General features: G+C 33.7%; 4 protein-coding genes across 5 annotated transcripts; 2 read left to right on the plus strand and 2 right to left on the minus strand.

The window, feature by feature from the left end:
- The first annotated feature begins 3335 nt into the window (after window positions 1–3335).
- On the plus strand, window positions 3336–5469 carry LOC125185524 (Tetrapyrrole (Corrin/Porphyrin) Methylase). The gene is made up of 6 exons (XM_048082073.2): window positions 3336–3675; window positions 3770–3894; window positions 4131–4360; window positions 4518–4557; window positions 4655–4746; window positions 5100–5469. Exons 1-6 carry the CDS (start codon window positions 3526–3528, stop codon window positions 5288–5290), a joined length of 828 nt encoding a protein of 275 aa, XP_047938030.1. The 5' UTR covers window positions 3336–3525; the 3' UTR covers window positions 5291–5469.
- A 143-nt stretch (window positions 5470–5612) lies between these two features.
- On the minus strand, window positions 5613–8451 carry LOC125185523 (L10-interacting MYB domain-containing protein-like). 2 transcript variants are annotated; one of them, XM_089064412.1, is made up of 4 exons: window positions 8362–8451; window positions 7011–7092; window positions 6527–6856; window positions 5613–6434 (listed from the first exon to the last, which is right to left on the minus strand). In XM_089064412.1, exons 2-4 carry the CDS (start codon window positions 7086–7088, stop codon window positions 5844–5846), a joined length of 999 nt encoding a protein of 332 aa, XP_088920538.1. In that variant the 5' UTR covers window positions 7089–7092; window positions 8362–8451; the 3' UTR covers window positions 5613–5843. The 2 variants fall into 2 exon arrangements, with proteins under 2 accessions (XP_088920538.1, XP_088920537.1); XM_089064411.1 differs by having other exon boundaries at window positions 7011–7096; window positions 8362–8413.
- A 3907-nt stretch (window positions 8452–12358) lies between these two features.
- LOC125219108 (endoglucanase 10-like) lies at window positions 12359–16244 on the plus strand. Its single transcript, XM_089059821.1, has 6 exons — window positions 12359–12888; window positions 13384–13667; window positions 14216–14653; window positions 14806–14947; window positions 15102–15268; window positions 15717–16244. Exons 1-6 carry the CDS (start codon window positions 12675–12677, stop codon window positions 16047–16049), a joined length of 1578 nt encoding a protein of 525 aa, XP_088915947.1. The 5' UTR covers window positions 12359–12674; the 3' UTR covers window positions 16050–16244.
- Window positions 16245–17175: 931 nt separating this feature from the next.
- LOC125219679 (cytokinin riboside 5'-monophosphate phosphoribohydrolase LOG1-like) lies at window positions 17176–20174 on the minus strand. Its single transcript, XM_048121721.2, has 7 exons — window positions 19996–20174; window positions 19644–19741; window positions 19517–19547; window positions 19335–19434; window positions 19063–19133; window positions 18320–18463; window positions 17176–17521 (listed from the first exon to the last, which is right to left on the minus strand). The coding sequence occupies exons 1-7, from the start codon at window positions 20125–20127 to the stop codon at window positions 17426–17428; spliced, it is 672 nt and encodes a 223-aa protein (XP_047977678.1). The 5' UTR covers window positions 20128–20174; the 3' UTR covers window positions 17176–17425.
- Between the last annotated feature and the right edge of the window lie 2240 nt (window positions 20175–22414).

Consider the following 22414-nt stretch of genomic DNA (forward strand, 5'->3'; position numbering starts at 1 on the left):
GATAAGGCCTAGCAGTAATTGGGTACTGGGCCTGATAAATTGGAGTTTGTTACCGATTGAACCTTCAATTATGATATTCTTCTAGTGGTTATTCATGGCATTACTCCATATTAGGGGTGGGTAAACGGTTCGGTTAATTGGTTAACCGAGAATCGAACCGAAATCGGTCGGTATCAGTTAACCGATAATCGACATTTACGGTTATCGGTTCGGTAACGGTTATACGTTTTTGCTCTAAGTCGGTTATCAGTTATAACCGTCGGTTATCAGTTATAATAATAATAATAATAAAATAGATAATTTACTTTTAAACTTTGTCATTATAGAAGAATCTGTAATTTACTTCCAAATTTTGTCAAAGTCTCATATTGTAAATTTGCAATATCAAAAAAGTCTATTTTAATTTGTGTACTATCAGTTACTTATACTTATAATATCTCAAATTCAATAAAGTTTCTAAATATATTTTTAAAAATAAGATCTGTCAAAGTTAACAAGTGCTTAAGCAATACTACTATTTTAAAAATAAGATTACCTTTCACTTATTATTAGAGAAAAGGTTTTCAAATTTAAGATCATTTAAAGTTTAAGTCTATTAGAGAGCCTAAACAATATATGTATTGCTTGTAAATAGGAGTATAATAATAATAATAATAATAATAATAATAATAATAATAATAATAATAATAATAAATAAATAAATAAATAAATAAATAAATAAAAAATAAATAAAAATAGATAACAAGTTAAAAGGTATAACCATAAATAATTTTAATTTTTATTATATTTTTAATTAATAATAGAAGAAATTGTAATTTACTTTCAAATTTTATCACAATAGAAGAAATTGTAATTTACTTCCAAATTTTGTCACAATTAAAGAAATTATAATTTACTTCCAAATTTTATTAAAGTCTCATAAGTCATATTGCAATGTTAAAAAAAGTCAATTTTAATTTGTGTCACTATCAAATATCTCAAATTCAAGTATCTAAACATTATTTTAAAAATAAGATCTCTTAAAGTAAATAAAGTGCTTAAAAACTAGTACTAGTATGTTAAAATTAGTATAAACCAATTCGGTTAGTTCGGTTATAACCGATAATCGACCGGTTCTAACCGGGTCGGTTAATTAAGTAACCGAACCGAAGATCGGGTCGGTTCTGGTTAGTTTTTTGATGGAATATTGGGGTCGGTTAACCGACATGTCGGTTCGGTTATTAACCGAACCGTCCGAATACCCACCCCTACTCCATATAGGATATTTGACTCTGAGTGGGAATTTTATATACACATTGTTTTAAGAGTAAAATGAATGAATAAAGTAAGAGAAAAGAAAAAAAGTAAAAAGATTAATATTTTTATATTTAGAATTGTGTCATTTAGAGTGAGACATCTTAAAAGGAAAATTATATCACTTAGAATAAGACTAATGGAATAAATATTTACATTATTTATATGTGTAATATGCTTTCTTCTTCTCAAGTTAATCGATGCTTTGTGTTGGGATTTAAAATTTGATTTTAGTGAATTAAGATAGAGTTGATATAAAATAATTTTAAGTACAAAAAGAAATAAAAAAATAAATAAAGTGGGATTTAAATTATTGATAGTATTTGAGAAATGATTCATTAAATTTTGACGCCTAAAAGAAAAAAGAATCCATTAACTTGAGATTTTGACGCCCTAGAAGAAATATGAATCGATTAACTTGAGATTGTAGAAAGTAGTTACTCTCTCTATATTTTAAGAATAACAACCTTTTCATCTTAGTCCGTTCTTTAAAAATAGTAACTTTCAAACTTTATATTTTAAGAAATCTTTACACCCCTATACATCAATTTATTTACCACTTATACCATCAATGAATCGGACCCCATAATCCACTAACATTAATTTCATCATCTCACTTACTTTACCAATTTTTAGGGTTCGAACCAGTGCGGGCGAAGCCCAACAAATTTCAAGTATGTCTCATTAACCACTCAAACATATCTAGGGGTGGGGAATTATACCGAAGTATACAAATATACAAATACTCCCTCCGTCCTAAGGAAGATGACCCATTCCTTGGGCGGCACGAGATTTTATGCAGTTAATTTTTGTGTGTTAAGAGCATCTCCAATGGTCGGCTAGCGACCGGCTAGCCGATTCGTCGCGCTGGCCGATCGGCTAGCCGAACCATTGGAGTCGGCCAGCGCAAAATCGGCCAAAATTTCGGCGTGCGTTGGCCGATCGCTCGGCGCTAGCCGATGCGCTGGCCGCCATTGTGGCGTGCCGATCGGCCAGCGCCGATTTTCAATTTTTTTTTTAAAAAACCTATATAAACGCGATTTTCTCTCTCTCTAAATTTCTGTACAAGAGCAACATCTAACGATGGACAACAACAACTAGGCCCAATACAAAATTAAGAACTAAAACAGAAATTCAAGGCATACTAACATTTTTTTTATGTATTTTTTAAATAAATTAGTGAGGAGTAGAGTGGACATTCGGCTCGTGTGTGGAAGCCTGAATTTTTTTTATTATGTAATTTTTTTGATTTTTAGTTAATGTACTTTTTTTATTTAAATAAAATTAACGAATTTTTTCCGTATATGTCGTAAATTTAATTCCGTATTGTGATTTTAATTCCGTAAATGTAGTATTTTTTGAATTATTTTTATTGCGGCTGGCCTATGGCTGGCCTAAATCTGATGTGGCAGGTGGATTTTTAGTGCTGCTGACGTGGCAGGGGGAGAAACTGCTGGCCGATTTCTGGCCGAAGTACCATTGGAGATGCTCTAAGAGGAGAAAGTAAAGTAAGAGAGAGGGAATAAAGTAGAGATAAATGTGTTTCTATTTTAAGCAATGGGTTATCTTGATTGGGACAAACCAAAAAGGAAATTGAGTCATCTTCAATGGAACGGGGGGAGGACAAACCAAAAAGGAAATTGAGTCATCTTCAATGGGACGGGAGGAGTATAAGCTAATAATAATTTCAGTATACCAAGGACTAATTAATTTCTTATTTAAACCAACACTTTTATGTGGGTGTATGAATAAGTAATAAATGATTAATTATTATTATCATATAAATCCAAAAATTTAAATAATTTATCTGGGCTCAACAATTTAATTTAAACAGCCCAATGATTAGGTTATTAACAAATTCAATGCAAGGACAAATTAAATTTGAAATTAGGGCTGCAAATATTTTCTTCTTAACCTAAATTAAAACTTGGGCTGTATTTAAATAAAATTTTCAGCCCAATGAGGATGTCCAAATAGAATATGGCCTAGCCCATTGTATAAATATCTACTTCTTCTACCTCTTGCCGCTAAACCCCCGTCAATTCTCTCCCTCGGTGTGGCCTTCCTAGCCGTGACCGCCGACATCACCACCGCCGTCCAACAACCCGCACGGTGTTGTGCTGTCTACCCAATGATTACTGCAAATCGGTGAACGAATTTCACCGAATGCTGTTTTGTTTTCACCTAATTTGAGACAACATAGTTGGCATCTCTCATCCCAAAAAGGCAAGGATGTTATACATAATAGGATTAGGGTTAGGAGATGAGAAAGACATCACACTAAGAGGGCTTGAGGCAATCAAGAAATGCAGTAAAGTTTATATGGAGGCCTACACTTCTCTCCTCTCCTTCGGCATCACTTCTGATGGCCTCTCCAAACTGGTGGGTTTTAGTTAACTTCTCATTTTTTCTTTATCTTTTCAAGTTTTTTCTGTTGATTTAGCTATAAAGTTTGGATCTTTGTGAAAATTTGCAGGAAAAGGTTTATGGGAAATCTATAATTGTTTCAGACAGGGAAATGGTGGAGGAGAAGGCAGATGACATGCTGTTGGAAGCTCAGGTTTCTGACGTGGCATTTATGGTCGTTGGAGATCCTTTTGGGTATTTTTTTAATTCCTTTTTCATTTTTGGAATAATGATTTAAGATTTTATAGTTGGATGATATCTGGTTTTCAATGGTGTTGATGGATTGTGTAGTTTGGTGTCAGATGGAAGAGGTGATGTTGTATAGCTGCAATTGTAATTGTTTCTGTTATTGGCTAATGATGATGTTTCGGAATTTTGAGTTTGTTGGGATGTATTTGCAATGGTTTCAATTGTTATGTCCATTGTTGCAGAGCAACGACACATTCTGATCTCGTTGTCCGGGCTAAGAAGTTGGGCGTGGATGTTAAGGTTGTGCACAATGCCTCAGTTATGAACGCGATTGGAGTTTGTGGCTTGCAGCTCTATCGTTATGGAGAGACGATCTCAATCCCGTTTTTCACTGAAACTTGGAAGCCTGATAGCTTTTACGAAAAAATTAAAAGAAATCGGGAACTTGGATTGCATACGCTTTGCCTGTTAGGTAACGTTGATATTTTGCACACTTGCATCTCATGTCTCTAGAATTGAGTTTTTTCTGTTTAGATCAATAGATGCTTTGAAGATATGGTTAAAAGTGTAGATATCTTAAATTGTGCACTTAACTCTGTTAGTCTGATTGGTATGTTACAATTTTGCAGATATAAAGGTGAAAGAGCCTTCACTAGAGTCGCTATGCAGGTTAGTAATTGATATTGTGTTCCTGTGTATATGTTAACGTTCTGATTACTTAAAACTAGTTGGAGTTTTGTAACTTTTTGTCTGCATGGAATTCCAGAGGGAAGAAGGTTTACGAGCCACCAAGGTTTATGACTATAAACACAGCAATAGAACAACTCTTGGAGGTGGTGGAGAACCACCCGGATTCAGGTATTTCAGCTTGTTCTTGTCATGTTTTCAGAGTAGACAAATAAGTGATCTGTTTCATTAGCTTGCTGTAAGCATTTTAATTTGGAACCAAGTGTTTAGTTGATTTTCTGGTGAGGTGTACTACTTCATACTCTGTAAATAATTATTGAGTTGAGAACTCCTAGTGACATACATTATGCATTTTGATTCTCAACTAGATTATAGTATAAATTTTAGATCTTGATTCGTGTTCTAAAAACCCAATGCAAATGTTAGGGTGGCTGAAACATGGTTTCATTTCTAACCTTTGGCACTTATTTACATTTGACTAAAGTGGGGTTATATTGTTTAACTATTTCCTCTTCTTTTATCAGCTTACAGCAAAGACACGACGTGTGTTGGTTTGGCGCGGGTGGGTTGTGAGGATCAGATGATAGCTGCAGGCTCCATGGAGCAACTCTTGACGATAGACTTTGGCCCCCCTTTGCACTGCCTTGTGATTGTGGGTGATACTCACCCTGTAGAAGAAGAGATGCTCCAGTTTTATACAATTAACAGTAGTTGAAAAAATTTATCTTTTTCTAGGATAGTATTGTAAAACAATTTTGTTATATTATTCGAAACTGTGAATTCGATTTCCTTGCAGCATGCTTTTGGAAATATCTCTATCATTCAGTTTGAGGCTATAAATTGTAAGCCTATAAACTATTCAATGATTTGCAATTGAAAAGAAAACATTGTCAATTTGTCATAGCATTATATTGTCAACTTCAAGAAAAGCTTTATTTATACCTGTGTTTATGCCATTGAGTTTTCACCAGTGAGATCTGAATAAGGCCCATGAGCATGGCCTTTTGAACATGTATAAAAATAAGGACAATGCAAAATAATAAACAAAAAGCTACTCTTCCATAATACACCTGAGCATGCTAAGAAATGCCTTTTTCAGAGAGATTTTATCTGCAAACTAAAATTACTAACAATTTATGTAACCCACCTATAAAGTATCATCCTATTCCTATACATACACTGCTCTAATGGATCAAAAGATTTGTGTACTTTACAAGCAAAAGAGACACTGCACCCACGGTCAAAAAGAGGCATCATCGAACCAGAACTCAATAGCTAAATGGAGTAAAACCACCACATTTTTCCTGCAACCATGTTAGTCGAAGGTAGTCATTCTGCAGAGATAGGAACACCTCCCTGAAATTAGGATTCTCAAACAGATCTAAGGCAGCATAATAAAGATTGTCATCAATGCCTTCAATCTTGTCCAATGCTTTTATGCAGTTTGTGATTGAGAATCTTTCATCAATTTGAGGCTTTGTGGCTGTTCGAATCCTAGAGGACTGCATCATATCCAAGAAGGCTTCCGCCATAGTATCACTTAGCTCATGATTCCATTGACTTTGATCTGAGATAGATCCAACTTCGGATATACGCTTTCTCTTTTTGTCAGCCACGCTCTTGTTAATGTTCTGGGGTGAAGATCCATTTCCTAGCATAGATTTTGACGTGGATGGTGTTTTAGGACTTGGGTTTGCATCTTCTGAACCAAAATGATCAATCCCAGCTGACATGTTCAATTTTCCGTAGTGGCTTGATTGAGCATATTTTCCATCCACGCCTGAATCCGCAAATATTGTGCATAGCTGCTCATAAATAGAACATTCCTTCATCTTTGCTGGTTCCATCTTTGCTTGTGCCTGAATGCATGTTGGGATTCATTAAACATGAGTTAATTGAGAACTTCAACCATTGTCTTTATGCAGATAAGAGTGACAGGAAAGAGAGATACCCCGATATCTTCCCATTGATCAAAACCCATGTAGCATGAATCTGGCATTATTGCATCATTCTGTGTAAAAGTGGATTGCAAATTCTGATAACGTGTACGCAGAACGTCAAGATGCTTTCTTAATTGATTGTTATTAAAACTGAGACCAGTCAGCCTGTTAAATTCCACACGGATCTGACTCCATGTTTTCTTGTCGAAAATATTATTTGGTCTGTTTCCCTGTCGAATCTGTTCCACAACTATATCTGCGAAAACTTTATCAAGTGCGGGTGTCCATCTCGTCCTCAATCGTTCTTGCTTGGTTTGTTGCCCATTAGATTCACCATCCATCTGAAGAATCATGCAGGCAAAACACAGAAAAATATTTTCAGCAAAGTATGAAAATGATATAAAGAAGATAACCAAACTTTGAACTAACACTACTGAACAGCACATTAAGGATTATCAATATGTTTTCAGTTGAATGTTTATGAGACGAGCTTACCTTGGTTAGATCCTCACCCCAAATTTTGCATATGCGATTGAAATGTTGGCTCTGCTCTTCTGCAAGTGTGTCCCACATCACACTGTCCGAATTAAGTAGAATATAAACCTTAGACTGGGTTTCTTCATCCACCAGTAATTTTTTAAATGCAATGAAGACAAATCATTCTTTAAAGAAACAGATTAGGCTTAGCGAGTAAATTCATGTAACTATGTGAAAAGCTCAAATTAAGTTCAGGTATGCAAGATAAGGTATCCGGCAGAAAGAGCATAGCTTTTTTGGCCTCTCAGTTTTAATCCGGAAGCTTATCTTGCTCTCCGTTTCTTCAGTCTTTCTTAATAATCTCAAAGCCGAAATAGCAGGTTAGGCTAGTCAGACAAAAAGAAAAATGTTTGGAAGTTTGTATTCACACTTCACAGACATATTCTATCTTTCTGTAGTCAGAAAAAAGAGCATAGTTACTGTAGTTACTTGTAATGTTTCCATAACTAAAGCATAAAATATTTCAAATATTATTTCTGCTTATTACCAGCAAAACGAGACCTAACTGACTTGGAACTAGTTTTCTCAATATTTTACATCAAGGTATAAACTTTGTACATGTGTTTTAGAGTGGATACCATTGTAAAAGTGAACCTTGTAGCTATATTATTTCCTTTTATTGCTTAGTAGAAATCACTGATTCAATTAAATAATTAAATCATTCACTGCAAACCATGTACTAAAGTCTAAAACCATCATAACTACATGCCAAGTTCCAGTAGGAAGAGTTATTAAACAGAGAAACAAACTGGCCAAACAGAGAATTCATACTTCATTGTTTACTACTCCATCAGTTATCTTTTCTCCGAACATGCCGAATCTCCAATTTTAGAAGAAGCCACTATAGTTAATTATTATCATACCAAATATTTCAATAAATTCAACTAAGTGCCCTAAATCTAAACGAGGAAGGGAAAACAATAACTGATCAACTCAGCTGCTACTTCCATACACAACAACGCCGGATACATCATTCGTGGATTCTTTGAACAAAAGTGTACTAAAATGATCACTTTGTTTCATCAAAAACCCAAACAAGTAGTTGAATCACACACAACTCTGAAGCCTCGCCACAAAAAAACTGCCACTCAATCTCAATGAAAAGTTAAAAAATATCAATGCTGGTAAGTACAAAGCGATTGAAATCAAAATTTGTGTTGCAACCATAAATCCCCAGTCGTAGATTCCCAAACCAAATACCAAAACTTTAAAAATTCAATTGCAATTCAAAAATAAACGACATTTCGCGGAAAATAGACACGAGCAGTAACCAAAATGTGGATGAAGGTATGGAGGGAAGAAAATTCACCTGATCGGAAAAATAATGGGAGAGCTAACAGTTGAATTGGGACGCAGTGGAGATTCAATTCAGATCATATCATCAAAATGAAGAATTTAGGTTTTCAGTGAGAGAAAAATTAAATACGTACTCCACTACTTAATTAGCCCTTTGAAAAATTAGAATGTGACAACGACTCATATAACTATTAACTATTGGGCTTCCACATGGCATTAATTTAGGGCCAAACCCAAATTAATCGTCAAATAAATAAAAATTCTAATCACTGTTGTTTCCTTTCTCTTCATCGTTTTAATTGAGTTATCATGTTCATTTATTGCAAAGGATTTGCTCTTAATTTCGAATTAGCGTGGAATATATTTTGTAGTAGGAGTGGTAAATCGTACGTGTTGTGTCGTTATCATGTCGACACGATAACAACACGACACGATAACAACAAACGCGAACACGACCCGTTAAGAAAACTTCAAACACGAACACGAACACGGCTCGCTACCCTCAGACACGAACACGACACGAACCCATTAACAATACGAACCAGTTCATTTCAACACGACACGATAACAATACATATATGACACGACACAATAACGACACTATAATTTAGAGACGGAGAGGGACAAGAGCGGTTGCGGCGCTGCTAAACCCTAAACTGGAAAGTGATTTAGAAAGAAAAATGAAAAATCTATTTTCACGCTAATACTAAGCGCTTCATTAGATTAAATCTAATTTAAATTTTAAATAAAATAATAATAATAATAATAATAATATAAGATATTAATATTATTTCATATCGTATAACGCGAATACGACACGAAATTTTCGTGTCGACATGATAAGAACACGAACCCAATAAGCTTTTACACTTATCCATTAATTTCGTGCGAGTTTATATCGTGTTATTGTATCGTGCCAAAAATTGTCGGCCCTAGTCTGCAGTACCAAGTTATACCTCATTTATATATGTGGTGGTGGATGTGTAACTGTTAGCTTATTCGATTTTGTCATATCATTAAATATCGTTTGCTCAACTTTTTTCACATTGTTTAATGTGTTTACTTGATTGGTCGCATCGTTAGTTTTCTCGAGACGTTGCCTTCCTTATTAAGCTAATGTTTTATTTATCATTATATTGAGTATTTATTCCATGTTTGTAATGAGATAGATCATTGCACAATTTGTGTTTATATTTTAGTTATATGATAGTAGTAGTGATCATAGCCAGATTTTGTACTTCAAATTCAAAGTTATTTCCTTTGGTATTTATATACGTCAATCTTTAAGATTAGGACACTTTATATAAAATAATACCGCATATGAATTAAGTTAGTGTTTCAACATTAAAAAAAAAAAAAAAACTAGTGTTTAGACATAACAAAAACTTGAATTTCGACATCATATATTGAAACATAAATATGAATTGTGCAATGATTGTTTCATTAGATAAAATGACCAATATAACTTTATATAAAATGTTAGGTGTAATAAGAAAGACTGACATATGATGAATACTAAAAATGTAACAAAATCGAGTAAACATCTTACTCGATATGAAAAAATAAATGATGAGACAAAGTCAAATAACCAAACACATCCGGAGGTTACACATCAAATATTCGTTACCACATAGATAAGTGATGTGTAACTCTTCATCTGCCACGAAAATTTCAACGATCATCATATTTCATAAGTATATTCTCTTAATCCATGTTTATAAATTGATTTCATTATTCGAATTCAATCATGAATGTTGAAATAACACAAGCTCAAAAATATTATACACAATATGTATTTTTAATTTGAATACGATGCTCCCTCCATCCTCAATATTTTGTCCATTTTTGTCATTTCATTTATCTTCCATTTAGAGCATCTACAATGGGACGGATGATGCATCGTCCGCCCCTTAGTCCGCCATTGTAGCAACCCGCCCTAAGCCCATAGTCCGCAGACTATGCATCGTCCGCGCACTATGCACACATTTTTGCATAGTCCGGCATATAGTCAGCCCCATTGCAGGGGGGACGGACTATAGGGCGGACTATGGACACATTTTTCTTTTCTTTTTTTTTCTTTTTTTTGTATTTTCTTCTATATATATCACCAATTTTTTTTACTTCATTTCACACCTTTCACTTTACTCTCTCCCCCATCTCAATTTCTCTCTAAATTCAATAATGAATTCCGACGATTTCCATATTTGCAAGCATAAAATATAAAAAATAAAAAATAAATACTGACAATAGGATATGCCTTTAATTTGTGGTGTTTTTATATTTTTATTCTTGCTAATTGATATATTTGCAAACATAAAAAATAGGATTAATGAATTTTTATAGTGTTTAAATATTCAAATAATAAATAAAATGCTTAGGGCGGGACTTAGGGCGGGCTATAGTCCGCCTCATTGCAGATGGAAGAGGCGGAGGATAAAATGCTGATGTGGCGGTGCATAGGGCGGGGCTTAGGGCGTCGTATAGTACCCCATTGTGGATGCCCTTATTATTCACTTTCACTTTTTACCATAAATGCTAAGTATGTCCAATATTTCATTAACTAATTTACTCACCTTATATTTATATACTCCACTAATATATAAAAATTAGACTCGCATTCTTAATTTTTTTAAACTTGCTTTATTTAAAAGAATTTAAAATTTGTGTCCAACGTAAAAACAAATCATAACAATAATTTGTCTTTCTATAAAATATTTATAGACCGACAGAGATGCAATCTCAAATTCTCAATCATATGCGTAATCACATAATCACGGTTGGTATCAGATTCGGACACCTTAACTATTACACTAATTACCACTGTAATTGCAAATAATTAACCTACTCACTTTCTCTAGACCCACGTCATTCTCACGGCCCACTCACATAGCTGATTTGGGGAGGGTGACACTCACGCGCCAGTGTAAAGGATGAAAATCGATTCTTTTTAGGTGCACAAACACCGTCCCAAGTCCCAACTACCAAATCCCGTTTTCCATCTTTCTTTATTTTTAATATTTTCAATTCTTTTTGGAATTAGATCTCCATATTTATTTAGTCCAACTATTATTCAAATCTCATTTTTAGTACAGAAAATTCCTTCAATTATATTGCAAATTTAAATTCATTTTTGCATTTTTTTAGGGAATAATACTAATATAGGTGTATAGAGTAGCTATTGCAAAAATTTTGTAAGATATACAGTACTTAAAAATTGGTGTAAAATTTAAATTTGATATAAATAGTTAAAGTAGTGTATTATATACTTAAAAAATAAATTTAAAATAGTATAAATGGTTAGAGATGATCTTGTATACAAAATCAGTACATTATTCTTTTGGGATTTGTGGGTTAATACTCTTCATATTTTCATTAACATGGAGTATAAATTACTATGATCTTTCACTGTTTGTACTTTGTAGTATAGCAATTATATTAACTTATTATGGTTTATTTAAAAAATATTAACTTGTAATATTGCAATATGTTTCGTATTTAATGGTATTCATATCATAATTTAAAGAATTTATCCACCGACTAAAAAATAAATAAGATGGAAGAATAACAGAGTATGATTATTAAAATTTTAAATTCCTCATTTATTAATGGATGATAAGTACCACAGGATATTTAATTAATAACTTTTCCAAAGTAAATTTTCACTTCCATAAGAGACCAAATCAAACCTTGTAAACATCAACAATGTTCAAGTAGAACTTAAGGAATTTTTTAATTCTTTTGTTTAAGAAAAAAAATTAGTTATGTGATGTCAACAAATTGAAAAATGAAGGACTGGTTATTTGTGAGTCGGTACATTGTACATACACAAATTGAAATACTAATATTAAAAAAGAAAAGATCATTTGCATGCGAATTTTGGGATCCAATTGTAAATTTTGCAAGATATTTTTTTGTAAAAAGTATGAATAGACAAATTTTTAGTTACTACGTATATTAATAGAAATATTTTTGTTAAAACTCAATTTTCGAAGGTATAAAAGGTCAGGCGCGAAAGAGAGAGAAAAACGCTCGCTAACAACTGTAAGGTGTCGGTGGTGTAACCTTTACTCTAAAAATCCATTGTAGATCCAACAAATTTAGTCTAAAACCCTCCAAAGATATCGTTTTCATTCACAAGATTCCATCTTTACTGTTTTTCAATAGAGATCCCTTCAGCTGAAATCTAGTGTTTGGCATTTTCGTTTCACTCGTTTCTCAAATATTTGCCGAATGTCTCAAATTCCAACAACTTGGGTGTAGTCAAAATCTAGTCTTTGGCATTCGGGAAGATATATATTTCTCAGCTCTCTCTCTCTTTGGAAGAAAATGGGGGAGAAGAGTGGTTCGAAAGGGTGGTGTGGTTGGTTTCTGGCGTTTGTAGTTTTGGGGGCAGTGGTTTTGGCGGTTTTCTTCACTGTTAGATCCAAGATCCACAAATCTGATTCTGGGCCTGCCCCTGTTCCTGGCCCTCCTGGCGCCATTGCCAAGAAATATGCTGATGCTCTCAAGGTTGCAACTCAGTTTCTCGACATACAAAAAGGTACATTCTCTTTCTCTCTCTTCACATTCTGTTTTTTTATGTGTGGGATCAGATCTCATGTTTATGCATTTTAAGATTGCTTGTTTGGGAAAATGACTATGGTTTAGCTTCAGATTAGATTTGTGTCGAAGCAGATTAATAAAGTTGGAATAATTTGATTAATATGCTCAAGAAAAGATAATGCTGGAATTGGGAATGGATAGTTTATTGTGATTTGAGGTGATGCTGATAGGAGATTTCTTATTCAGTTGTGAAGCTATGAAGTTTGGAATAATTTGACTCATATGCTTAAGAAAGGATATTGTTGGATTTTGAGTAGAATAGTATCTTAAGATTTGAGCTAATAAATGAAACTTGATGGCTGTTGAATGGTGAAATTTGGACTAATTTGATTCATACGCTCTTGAAAGATAATGCTGGAGTTTGGAATATAAATTTTTCATGAGATTTGAGGTGATTCTTAGTTGATAGTGTGATTTCTTATTTAATTTTAAGCTGGGAAGCTGGAGGATAATCAAATTACGTGGAGGGGGGATTCGGCTTTGGATGATGGGAGTGAAGCGAAATTGGATCTCTCCAAGGGAATGTATGATGCCGGTGATCATATGAAGTTTGGATTTCCAATGGCCTTCACTGCCACAGTCTTGTCATGGGCCATCCTCGAGTATGGTGACCAAATGAAGGCTGTAGATCAGTTGGAGCCCGTTCAAGGCTCGCTTAAGTGGATCACAGACTTCCTCGTTAATGCTCATCCTACTGATAATGTGTTATACATTCAGGTGAAATTCCACTTTTTTCCTGCTGTACGCAGTGTTTCCTCTTATATCTAATATGTCGTTGCCCAATGCAATGCCAATGTATCTAATGCTGACAGATCTCGAGTTTGTTTATGAGAGTAATGATGTTGCTTCATTGCTTCAGATGCTTTTGCATATTAGACAGCTTTCCGCGACATCAAATATTTCCCCAAGATTTCTTCTTCTTCTTCTTGTTATTGAAGTATTTTCCTTTTCATAGTGTTGAGTTATGGAGCCTAAGTAGAGCCCTAATTAGGACTGAATTAGAGCTGTATTGTCATTATAAATAGCTGCATTTTCTCATGTAAATGTAGTAAAAAAATCTTGGATAGGCAGCACCCTAAACATAGTCACATAATGAGGAACTGGCTAACATTTCGTGTGTCTTTCTTGCTTTTGTAACACGTATTTAGTTACAAATTTGAAATACCTATCTAGCATTGCCTTCATTACTTTCTTGAGTTCATCACTATTTTCTGGGGAAGAAGGTTCTAACCAGGATAATTCCTTGATGTTAAATGGTTTGGCAGGTTGGGAGCCCTAAAGCGGACCATAGTTGTTGGGAGAGACCCGAGGATATGAAAGAGGCAAGGCCCCTCACACAAGTGAACACGTCTGCTCCGGGAACTGATGTTGCTGCAGAAACAGCAGCTGCTCTAGCATCGGCATCTCTGGTGTTTAGGAGCAGTGACTCTGCATACTCGGCTACTCTTCTTAAGCATGCCAAACAATTATTTACTTTCGCGGACAAATATAGAGGATCTTATAGCGTCAGTATTCCTGAAGTACAAACTTTCTACAACTCCACCGGCTATGGTGATGAGCTCTTGTGGGCAGCAAGTTGGCTCTTTCATGCTACACGGGATAAATCATATATGGAATACGTCACTGGAAAAAATGGTGAAGATTTTGCCGATTGGGGGAGTCCGACTTGGTTTAGCTGGGATAACAAGCTCGCGGGAGCTCAGGTACATTTCATATTTCAATGAGGATTATTTTTCTTCTGCTTTTCAGTTCATTTAGAATATGATCCCACAAGGATCTATGGTTTATGTGACATGCTTGTTCTAATCTTTATTTACTAAACTGTCGATTTTGCAAAAATTCCACCTTAATGCAGGTTCTGCTATCCCGAGTTTCCTTCTTTGGCTCAAAGGACGTCTCCAATTCCAATGTCCTCGACAAATATAGAGAGTCAGCAGAAGCCGTAATGTGTGGTCTATTACCCAAATCGCCAACTGCTACCACTAGCAGAACACGCAGTAATCTTCCTCATATGCTCATTTTTGGCCTTGAGTTACATCTATAATTCAGTAGTATCAAAGTTCACCTCGTCCTCATCTCCAACGTCATTTCATCATTAACATTTACGTAATTTAGTGGTCATAATGTTTAAATTTAATCTTATATATGCAGGTGGTTTAGTGTGGATAAGTCAATGGAACGCGTTACAGCATCCTGTTGCCTCAGCATTTCTAGCAGTCATATACAGCGATTACATGCTCTCGTCCCGAGCGGCAACACTATCTTGCAATGGAAGAGATTTTAGGCCATCAGATCTACGGAAGTTCGCACTCTCTCAGGTACACTTTGCCACCTTATACGAAAGTTCATACTCGTAGTTAGAACGGAGATTACAAAGTTTGATTGATGGATTGCCAAGATTGAATTTCAAAGGGGATCATGCCTTTTTACACATAATATAGTGCCATCCAGGGGTGCGTTATATTGCTAACTCATCAATACGGTGTATTAAAAATGTCAACACGGTGACATCAAAATATCAATACATAATATCAACACATTATATTGAAGTTCAATAAAATTATATGTTGATATTTTAATGTCATCGTGTTGACATTTTTAATGCACTGCGTTGAGGAGTTAGCAAGTTAGCAACTTAAGAAAGTTAGCAATTGATCACACCCCATGCCATCTATATATGACTAAGACTATAATGTGTTGTGTTCATAGTTAATAAATCTTGATTTTTTCCCATCTAATGTCATGCACCTTTTGTGATATTTTCAGGCAGATTTTGTATTGGGCAACAACCCATTAAAAATGAGTTTTCTTGTGGGCTATGGGGATAAGTATCCCCAATTTGTCCATCATAGAGGAGCCTCGATCCCGACTGATGCAACGACCGGTTGCAAAGACGGTTTCAAATGGCTCGAGTCGGAACAGCCAAACCCCAACGTCGCGATGGGGGCACTAGTCGGTGGACCATTTCTCAACGAGTCATTCGTGGATTCAAGAAACAACTCGATGCAAACTGAACCGAGCACCTACAACAGTGCAGTCATCGTAGGCCTCCTCTCAGCTCTGGTGACTACATCATCCGTGGCTCAATCCTTCACATAAGCAAACCGCTCGTCATTCGTTTGCTTCACCATTTCATCCTCAAATTCTTTAATATCTAGTGTGCGCTTGTTAGGGAATATGCTGTATATGCATATATCCATCCATATTGAGTGTAAATTTTGTAGTAGTAATGTGATGATTTGTGGAAAACGAGTGATTAAACTTGTCCCCATATATGCTTAATTTGCTAGTAAACATGAATGCTATATAGTTGGTTCTACATAGTGATTTTGGGTTCAAGAATTAATATGAACTGAATTAGGCCTAATGTAGATATTGTAGGTTTGTGTTTATATTGGTAGTAGCATGTTATAGACAAGATTATCCATGTGGTCTTGTCAACCACCCAACCCCCAACACCATTTGCACTCACACACACACAACACATATCTTTGTGGTGGTAACCATGCGTGGCATCAACTACATGATCAAATTATTACTTTAGTATCAAGCAAAGTGGAGAGCCTACTTTGAAATGGACACACTTTATGTGTTCTTATCCTAAACATTATATGGACATAGCATATCACTTCACTATCACTCTTCTCTTATCCTTGTTAAATGTTACCAACACGTGTTGTGAGTGCACTTGTACATATGCTATATTTGTATAATGAATAATGTGGAGCATGTGATGATATGCAATACACTTTTTTTCTTTTCATGGCTAGGCAAAGCATATTCCAATATGGATTGACCACTAAAAAGAATACAAGTGGACCATTTACTTTAAAACGAGTTTTGGATTGGTTTAATTAAAAAAGTAGTGACGATATTTGTGAATCGAATTAATGTCTAGTGAAATGTTCATTGTTAATAGTTTGAATGGAATTGACCTTATTGAGTCATTCTATTAGAGGAATAGTTTTGGTACGAAGGAAAAGAAACATATTGGTGAATTGGCTTACTATTTAAATTTTACAACGTGATTATTTTAGAGAATGAAGAAAGTTTGAAAGAATCTCATTCTAAAAGACATCCGGAGATATTGACACATTTGATATATAAACTCCACGTCAGTTGTTCTTTTACGTATCGAAGAAAATTTGAAGAAAACATAAGAACACATATGTACATATTTTATTTTTAGACACTAATCAAGTAAAAAAAAAATACTTTGAAAACATTAATCGCTAAATATATAGTATTATATATACATGGGAACAAGTACAAATAGACATTTTCTAAGCAAATTAATGGATTGGGATTATCACTTAAAACCGACGACCAAACCAAGCCAATAACACTAGGCACATAAATATAGAATCAATAATCAAATGTGTGATCCCTAGGGCCTAGCTAGACCTTTTGCTGTTCATGTCACGTTTCTTGTGTCAAAATTAAAAATATATACTTTGCCTAAATAATATTGGAAGTCAACGAGCAATATCTGATCTTGTGGTATAGCCCAATTGTTGCTCCATCTCCCAACTAAGCTTTGGGGCAACCCCATTATGTTTTGGAACATAATCCTGCATTTTAAAAATACTAATTAAGTAAGGGATAAAAAAATTGCACGTCATATACAAAGCTCACATGTCAAAACATAAATGAACCATTTAAAATTTAAGGTGAAATCAACAATATTATCTAGTTTATGTAACATCAAAATTGTTAGAAAATAGACAATTGAATTCGTGAAACTTCTCTAGTCGGGTGACTCTTAACCCAACTTCAGTATTATATTTAAGTAAGATGAATTAGGTAGTTCAGGGTGCCATTGGATAAAAAAAACTGTTGATTTTGATTTGAAATACACAGTTACAGTTCTAAGAGAAGCGGAAATGTAACTTATCCAACATCATGTTTGATGATTTCTATTTTAAATCGATAATTGACAATCTGATTATAGTTCATAATCAACATTTTTAGCCTTTTTAGCCAACTTTTTGACCTTGTCTCTTAACAAATTTTCACTATTTTTCTAATTCAAAAATATTGGAACTAAAATCGAACAGGTAGAATAGATAATTAGTTGGTTCTGGTTGTGCCCATAAGGGCTGGTTATGGTTCAGAAACCGAAACCTCTAGCTCAGCCTAAGGCTAAACCGACTGTTCTGATTTAACCATGCATATCTTGACGTAGTATATACAAATATTTCATGAATTACAGGTTAATAAATTTTTACCAAACATTAAATTAAACATGTAAATATTTTGATTTGATCTCGTAAGTAAACGAACTCTAATTTGAACCCACAAGTGAAATCAAATGTGGGGACCATGGTGACAACGAAATTAAGGAAATTGACGTTGGTGTGGAGTGGTACCTCAAGCTTTGACATTAGTTCATGTGCAGTTTGGGCAGATAAAATGATGTGACGGGCAGATGGTGCAATGAAACCCTCATCCACTGCTTTGTCTATGAACGACAGTAGTGAGTTGTAATACCCATCTACATTGAGCAAACCAACCTGCAAAAATTCATTAATTTCAAATTACAATGCCTTTTTTTTTTTTTTTTTCCCCTTTTAATCAAATAATAATAATAATAAAAAAACTACTAGAATTGTACTATGACCGTTTTAACTCTTGAATCGTGATACACTGATATCCTTCTTATTTTATCTCTATTTAATATTTTCTATAATTTGGCCTTTGAAAATATAATAATAGTAATTGATAAAGTCATAAATGTAAATTTTCATGTTTTTTACTCGAGGGAAGGAGATTAATTATGATTCCTAATATGTGCAAATTGACTACATGAAGGTGTGTGCTTTTTGAAGCTTAAGTTAAGCATATCAATTTAAAAAGTGGAGTACTTAGCTACAAAAACAGAAAAATGTAAAATATATTGGTTTCTCTCAAATTTTGAAAAAGAGGAACTCTTATTGGAGCAAGAAAAAAAAAATATGACACTTAAATGAAAGGAAAGTTTGTAGTGCAATTCCCACAAGGACAGACATAGTTGCACGGAAGTATATCTGTGACACCCACATCGCACATGCCCCTATTAAATATAGTTACATACATATGTAGCTATCATTGAAAAATTGGATACAATAAATACCGGTTTGTCATGAATTCCAAGTTGAGCCCAAGTTATGACTTCCAACAATTCTTCCAATGTGCCATACCCACCTGCACCCCACAATTAATATTTAAATTATATCAACCACACATTTTCAGCTAGCTCTTGATTTTATTCCAAAATATCATGTTATGTTTATTAATTATTATGGTCATCAAACCAAATCAACAAGAGTGTGACTAAGACAAGTAGAATAATTTATTTGGTAGGTAATAAAATGAGGAGGAATGAAGACTAAGTAAAATTATTACCTGGCAAGGCTATAAATGCATCAGCTTGTCTAGCCATCTCTGCCTTCCTTTGATGCATACTTGAAACTGCTCTCACTTCACCTACTGGATCCCCTGTTATCTGAAATAGTATTTTTTTTAATAATTTATTTTATGCAATATTTTATATGGAAAAATAGAGTGTTGTTGGGTGTTAGTTATACCTCTCTAGGCATAAGAGTTTTGGGAATTACCCTGTGGAAATGGGATGAAGTTTCATGAATTAGTAAGTAGTGCAAAATATAGAAATAGGAAATATGAATAAATAAAGAATGGAAATAATTTGTGTACCCCAACACGTGGCGGCCACCATTATACACAGCTTCTGAAATCAAGCCCATCAATCCTATGCTTCCACCTCCATACACCAAGTCTATGTTTCTCTCAACCTGTGCATCAATTCATAGTTTTTCAAAATCTCAAAGAAAATTAAAAAAAATATAAAAAAATAAAAGTTTCTGTTCAATTTGTCTCAGTGCTAACATCAAAATTAGCATAATTTTTCACATTTGTTGATAACTAAGTTGTAACAATCAACCAAACAAAATTTGACTTCCTTTAATAGGTCAAAAAGGCATGAAACACCTATTTCTTGTTTAACAAAGAATTGGAGTTTTAAGCCAAAAAAAGGGATTGAAATTACCAGTTCTTTTCCAAGCTGAACTGCTGCAAGCTGGTAGATAGGTTTCTTGCCAGGGCTGCTTCCACAGAAAACACAGATTCTGTTGAATCTTGATGTTTTTGTGACTTGCTGCAAATTCTTTTCCATTGCCATAATTAGAACCTTCAAGATTGAAAAGAGTTGTGCAAATTGTGAAATGATAAACAACAATGGTTTAGAAAGGAATGGAGAGATTGCATAGGAATATTTGGGAGGCAATTGGTCCCTTTTTATATCCAATTCCAATCCACCTCTACACTTGGCTCTTGCATTTTTCACTACTTTTTTTATTGTTATTATTTTAGTTTGGTTTAGATAGAATTATACTATTTGGCAATTTTGTGTCATTTTCAGCCTAAAGTCCACAGGAAAAAAAGGACCTGTTATACAGTGTGTGTTTTCATATTTCTTTTTATGGGTTTTTCCCTTTTTCATAAGTTATGGAATTTTTGTATGCTGCAGAGCAATCCCATGTGTTCTCCTCATCCAAATTATAAGTTGAAACAGTGTTTTATTTCATATTTTATTATGTTGATAGAAATTATTTATATGTAGCGATTGATATAAGAAAATAAAACTGATATTGAATTGGGGTTCATTTAAATTAAAGTGCTTGATGTGACTAAACTACTAATTCAGTGATTTTTTAGTGGAAAATTCCGTGTGAATGAAACTCCAAGTTTCAGAAAAATTTCTGCTCAAATTTTAAAATTTGGTTAAAATAATTATTATTTCATGCTACCATTATAGAAACCGAGTCAATTTCAGATTTCCTAAGTTAATGATGAAGATCGATATTATAATTCCATGCGATATGGATTATCCTTTTAATGTGTATAAATACAAGTATAGTTGATCTTTTTAATGAGTTTGATCTTCTTTATTTGTTTACTTTAATATGATAAAAAATATACTATTAAAATTTGCTTAACGAGAGTGTGTCAACATTTCAAACCACATTAATATTAATATAATTTCGATCTTCATAAATATCTAAACATATAGGAGTAGATATTAATACTCATGTTCCTCTTCACCTACACACATACTATGTGAGAATCGGATGGATTCAAAATTGATTCAATTGATTATTTCGTCGAATTATTAAGTACTTCCAGTACAATAAAATACTATGGAAAAAATTCATATGAGAACGCCTTACTTCAAATTGGATTAAGATTCACATTGTAGAATAATAAATACAACCCCAAAAATATAAATTCAAATTAAAATCTATATTACAATAGTTTCGCAAAGGAAAAAAAATATTTTTACTAGGAGAATAGATTTAGCTAGAGAGGAATAATAGATAATAGGTAGGTGATTGGTACGAACCAATGAAATTAGATTGTGAAACATAATGATAGTAGAAATGGAATAACATTTTTAATTATTGGTTTGTTTGTAGAATGAACTCAACTATTATTATACTACAGACAGTTTAATTTTATCTTAGAAATTCAATATCTTTTGAAGTAAAACGTATGCCAATAATACAAGATTACCCTTCATATCTAAACCGTAAATTTAAATAATTAAATTACAATTATAAAAGAAGTACAACCAAAAAATAAAGAAACAACTTGTTTGACAATTAATGAGACGGTGCCGTATTAGGGTTGTGCACGTGCAGTGGCCTTTTATGGGCTAAACTCCAAATATTAAGCATTAGAAGTATTAAATTGCATCCACATATTGGAATTATTGTTTTAATTTGGAATGAAACACAATGTGCCCATTCTTCTATCTACCTATTTTAACACTTCCAAAAATATCAGAACCAGACTACATTTATGAGTTAAAATCAGACCTGCATCTTGACAGCCTACCAACTTTCAATTTGGTTTAATTGGCACAATTGGTATGATTGCATATTTCAGTACAAACCTTGTAACAAGAATTCATAAATGTTATTAGCACAATCAATTTCCAATGAATTGATACCACAAAATATAAAAAAACTCTAAGATTAATTGTACAAAATGTTTAATTATCCAAAAGTATAATCATCTACCCAATATTCCAATAAGCAGTCTGTTTTCATTTTTTATTTTCTTAATACAAATTTTGTTGTAAACGTTAGCTATTTTAAATTTTAATTTTTTACTATAATTAGAGCACTCAATTAAATGATCAGAAAAGGAAAAAGACAAAGCTTGTAAGTTTCCAGGTGGCTTGGCCTAAAGTTGTTGTTGGGGCTACACGATTTACACTTACACTAACTAATCATTATTTCAATAATGTGTTATTTTGCGTATAATAAAACACCACTATCTCACCGTGAAGAAAATAAGTGGACGTGTCACGGGCGTTAACCATTAATTTCGTTGATTAGATGATAATTAGTTGGACCAAAAGGTGTGAGAAAAGGATACTGCCAAAAAGATTCGCTCTCTAAGAA

This window comes from Salvia hispanica, chromosome 1 (assembly GCF_029641045.1).
Source record: "Salvia hispanica isolate PSC_SH4W2 chromosome 1, Shi_PSC_v1, whole genome shotgun sequence".
NCBI classification, from domain to species: domain Eukaryota; kingdom Viridiplantae; phylum Streptophyta; class Magnoliopsida; order Lamiales; family Lamiaceae; genus Salvia; species Salvia hispanica.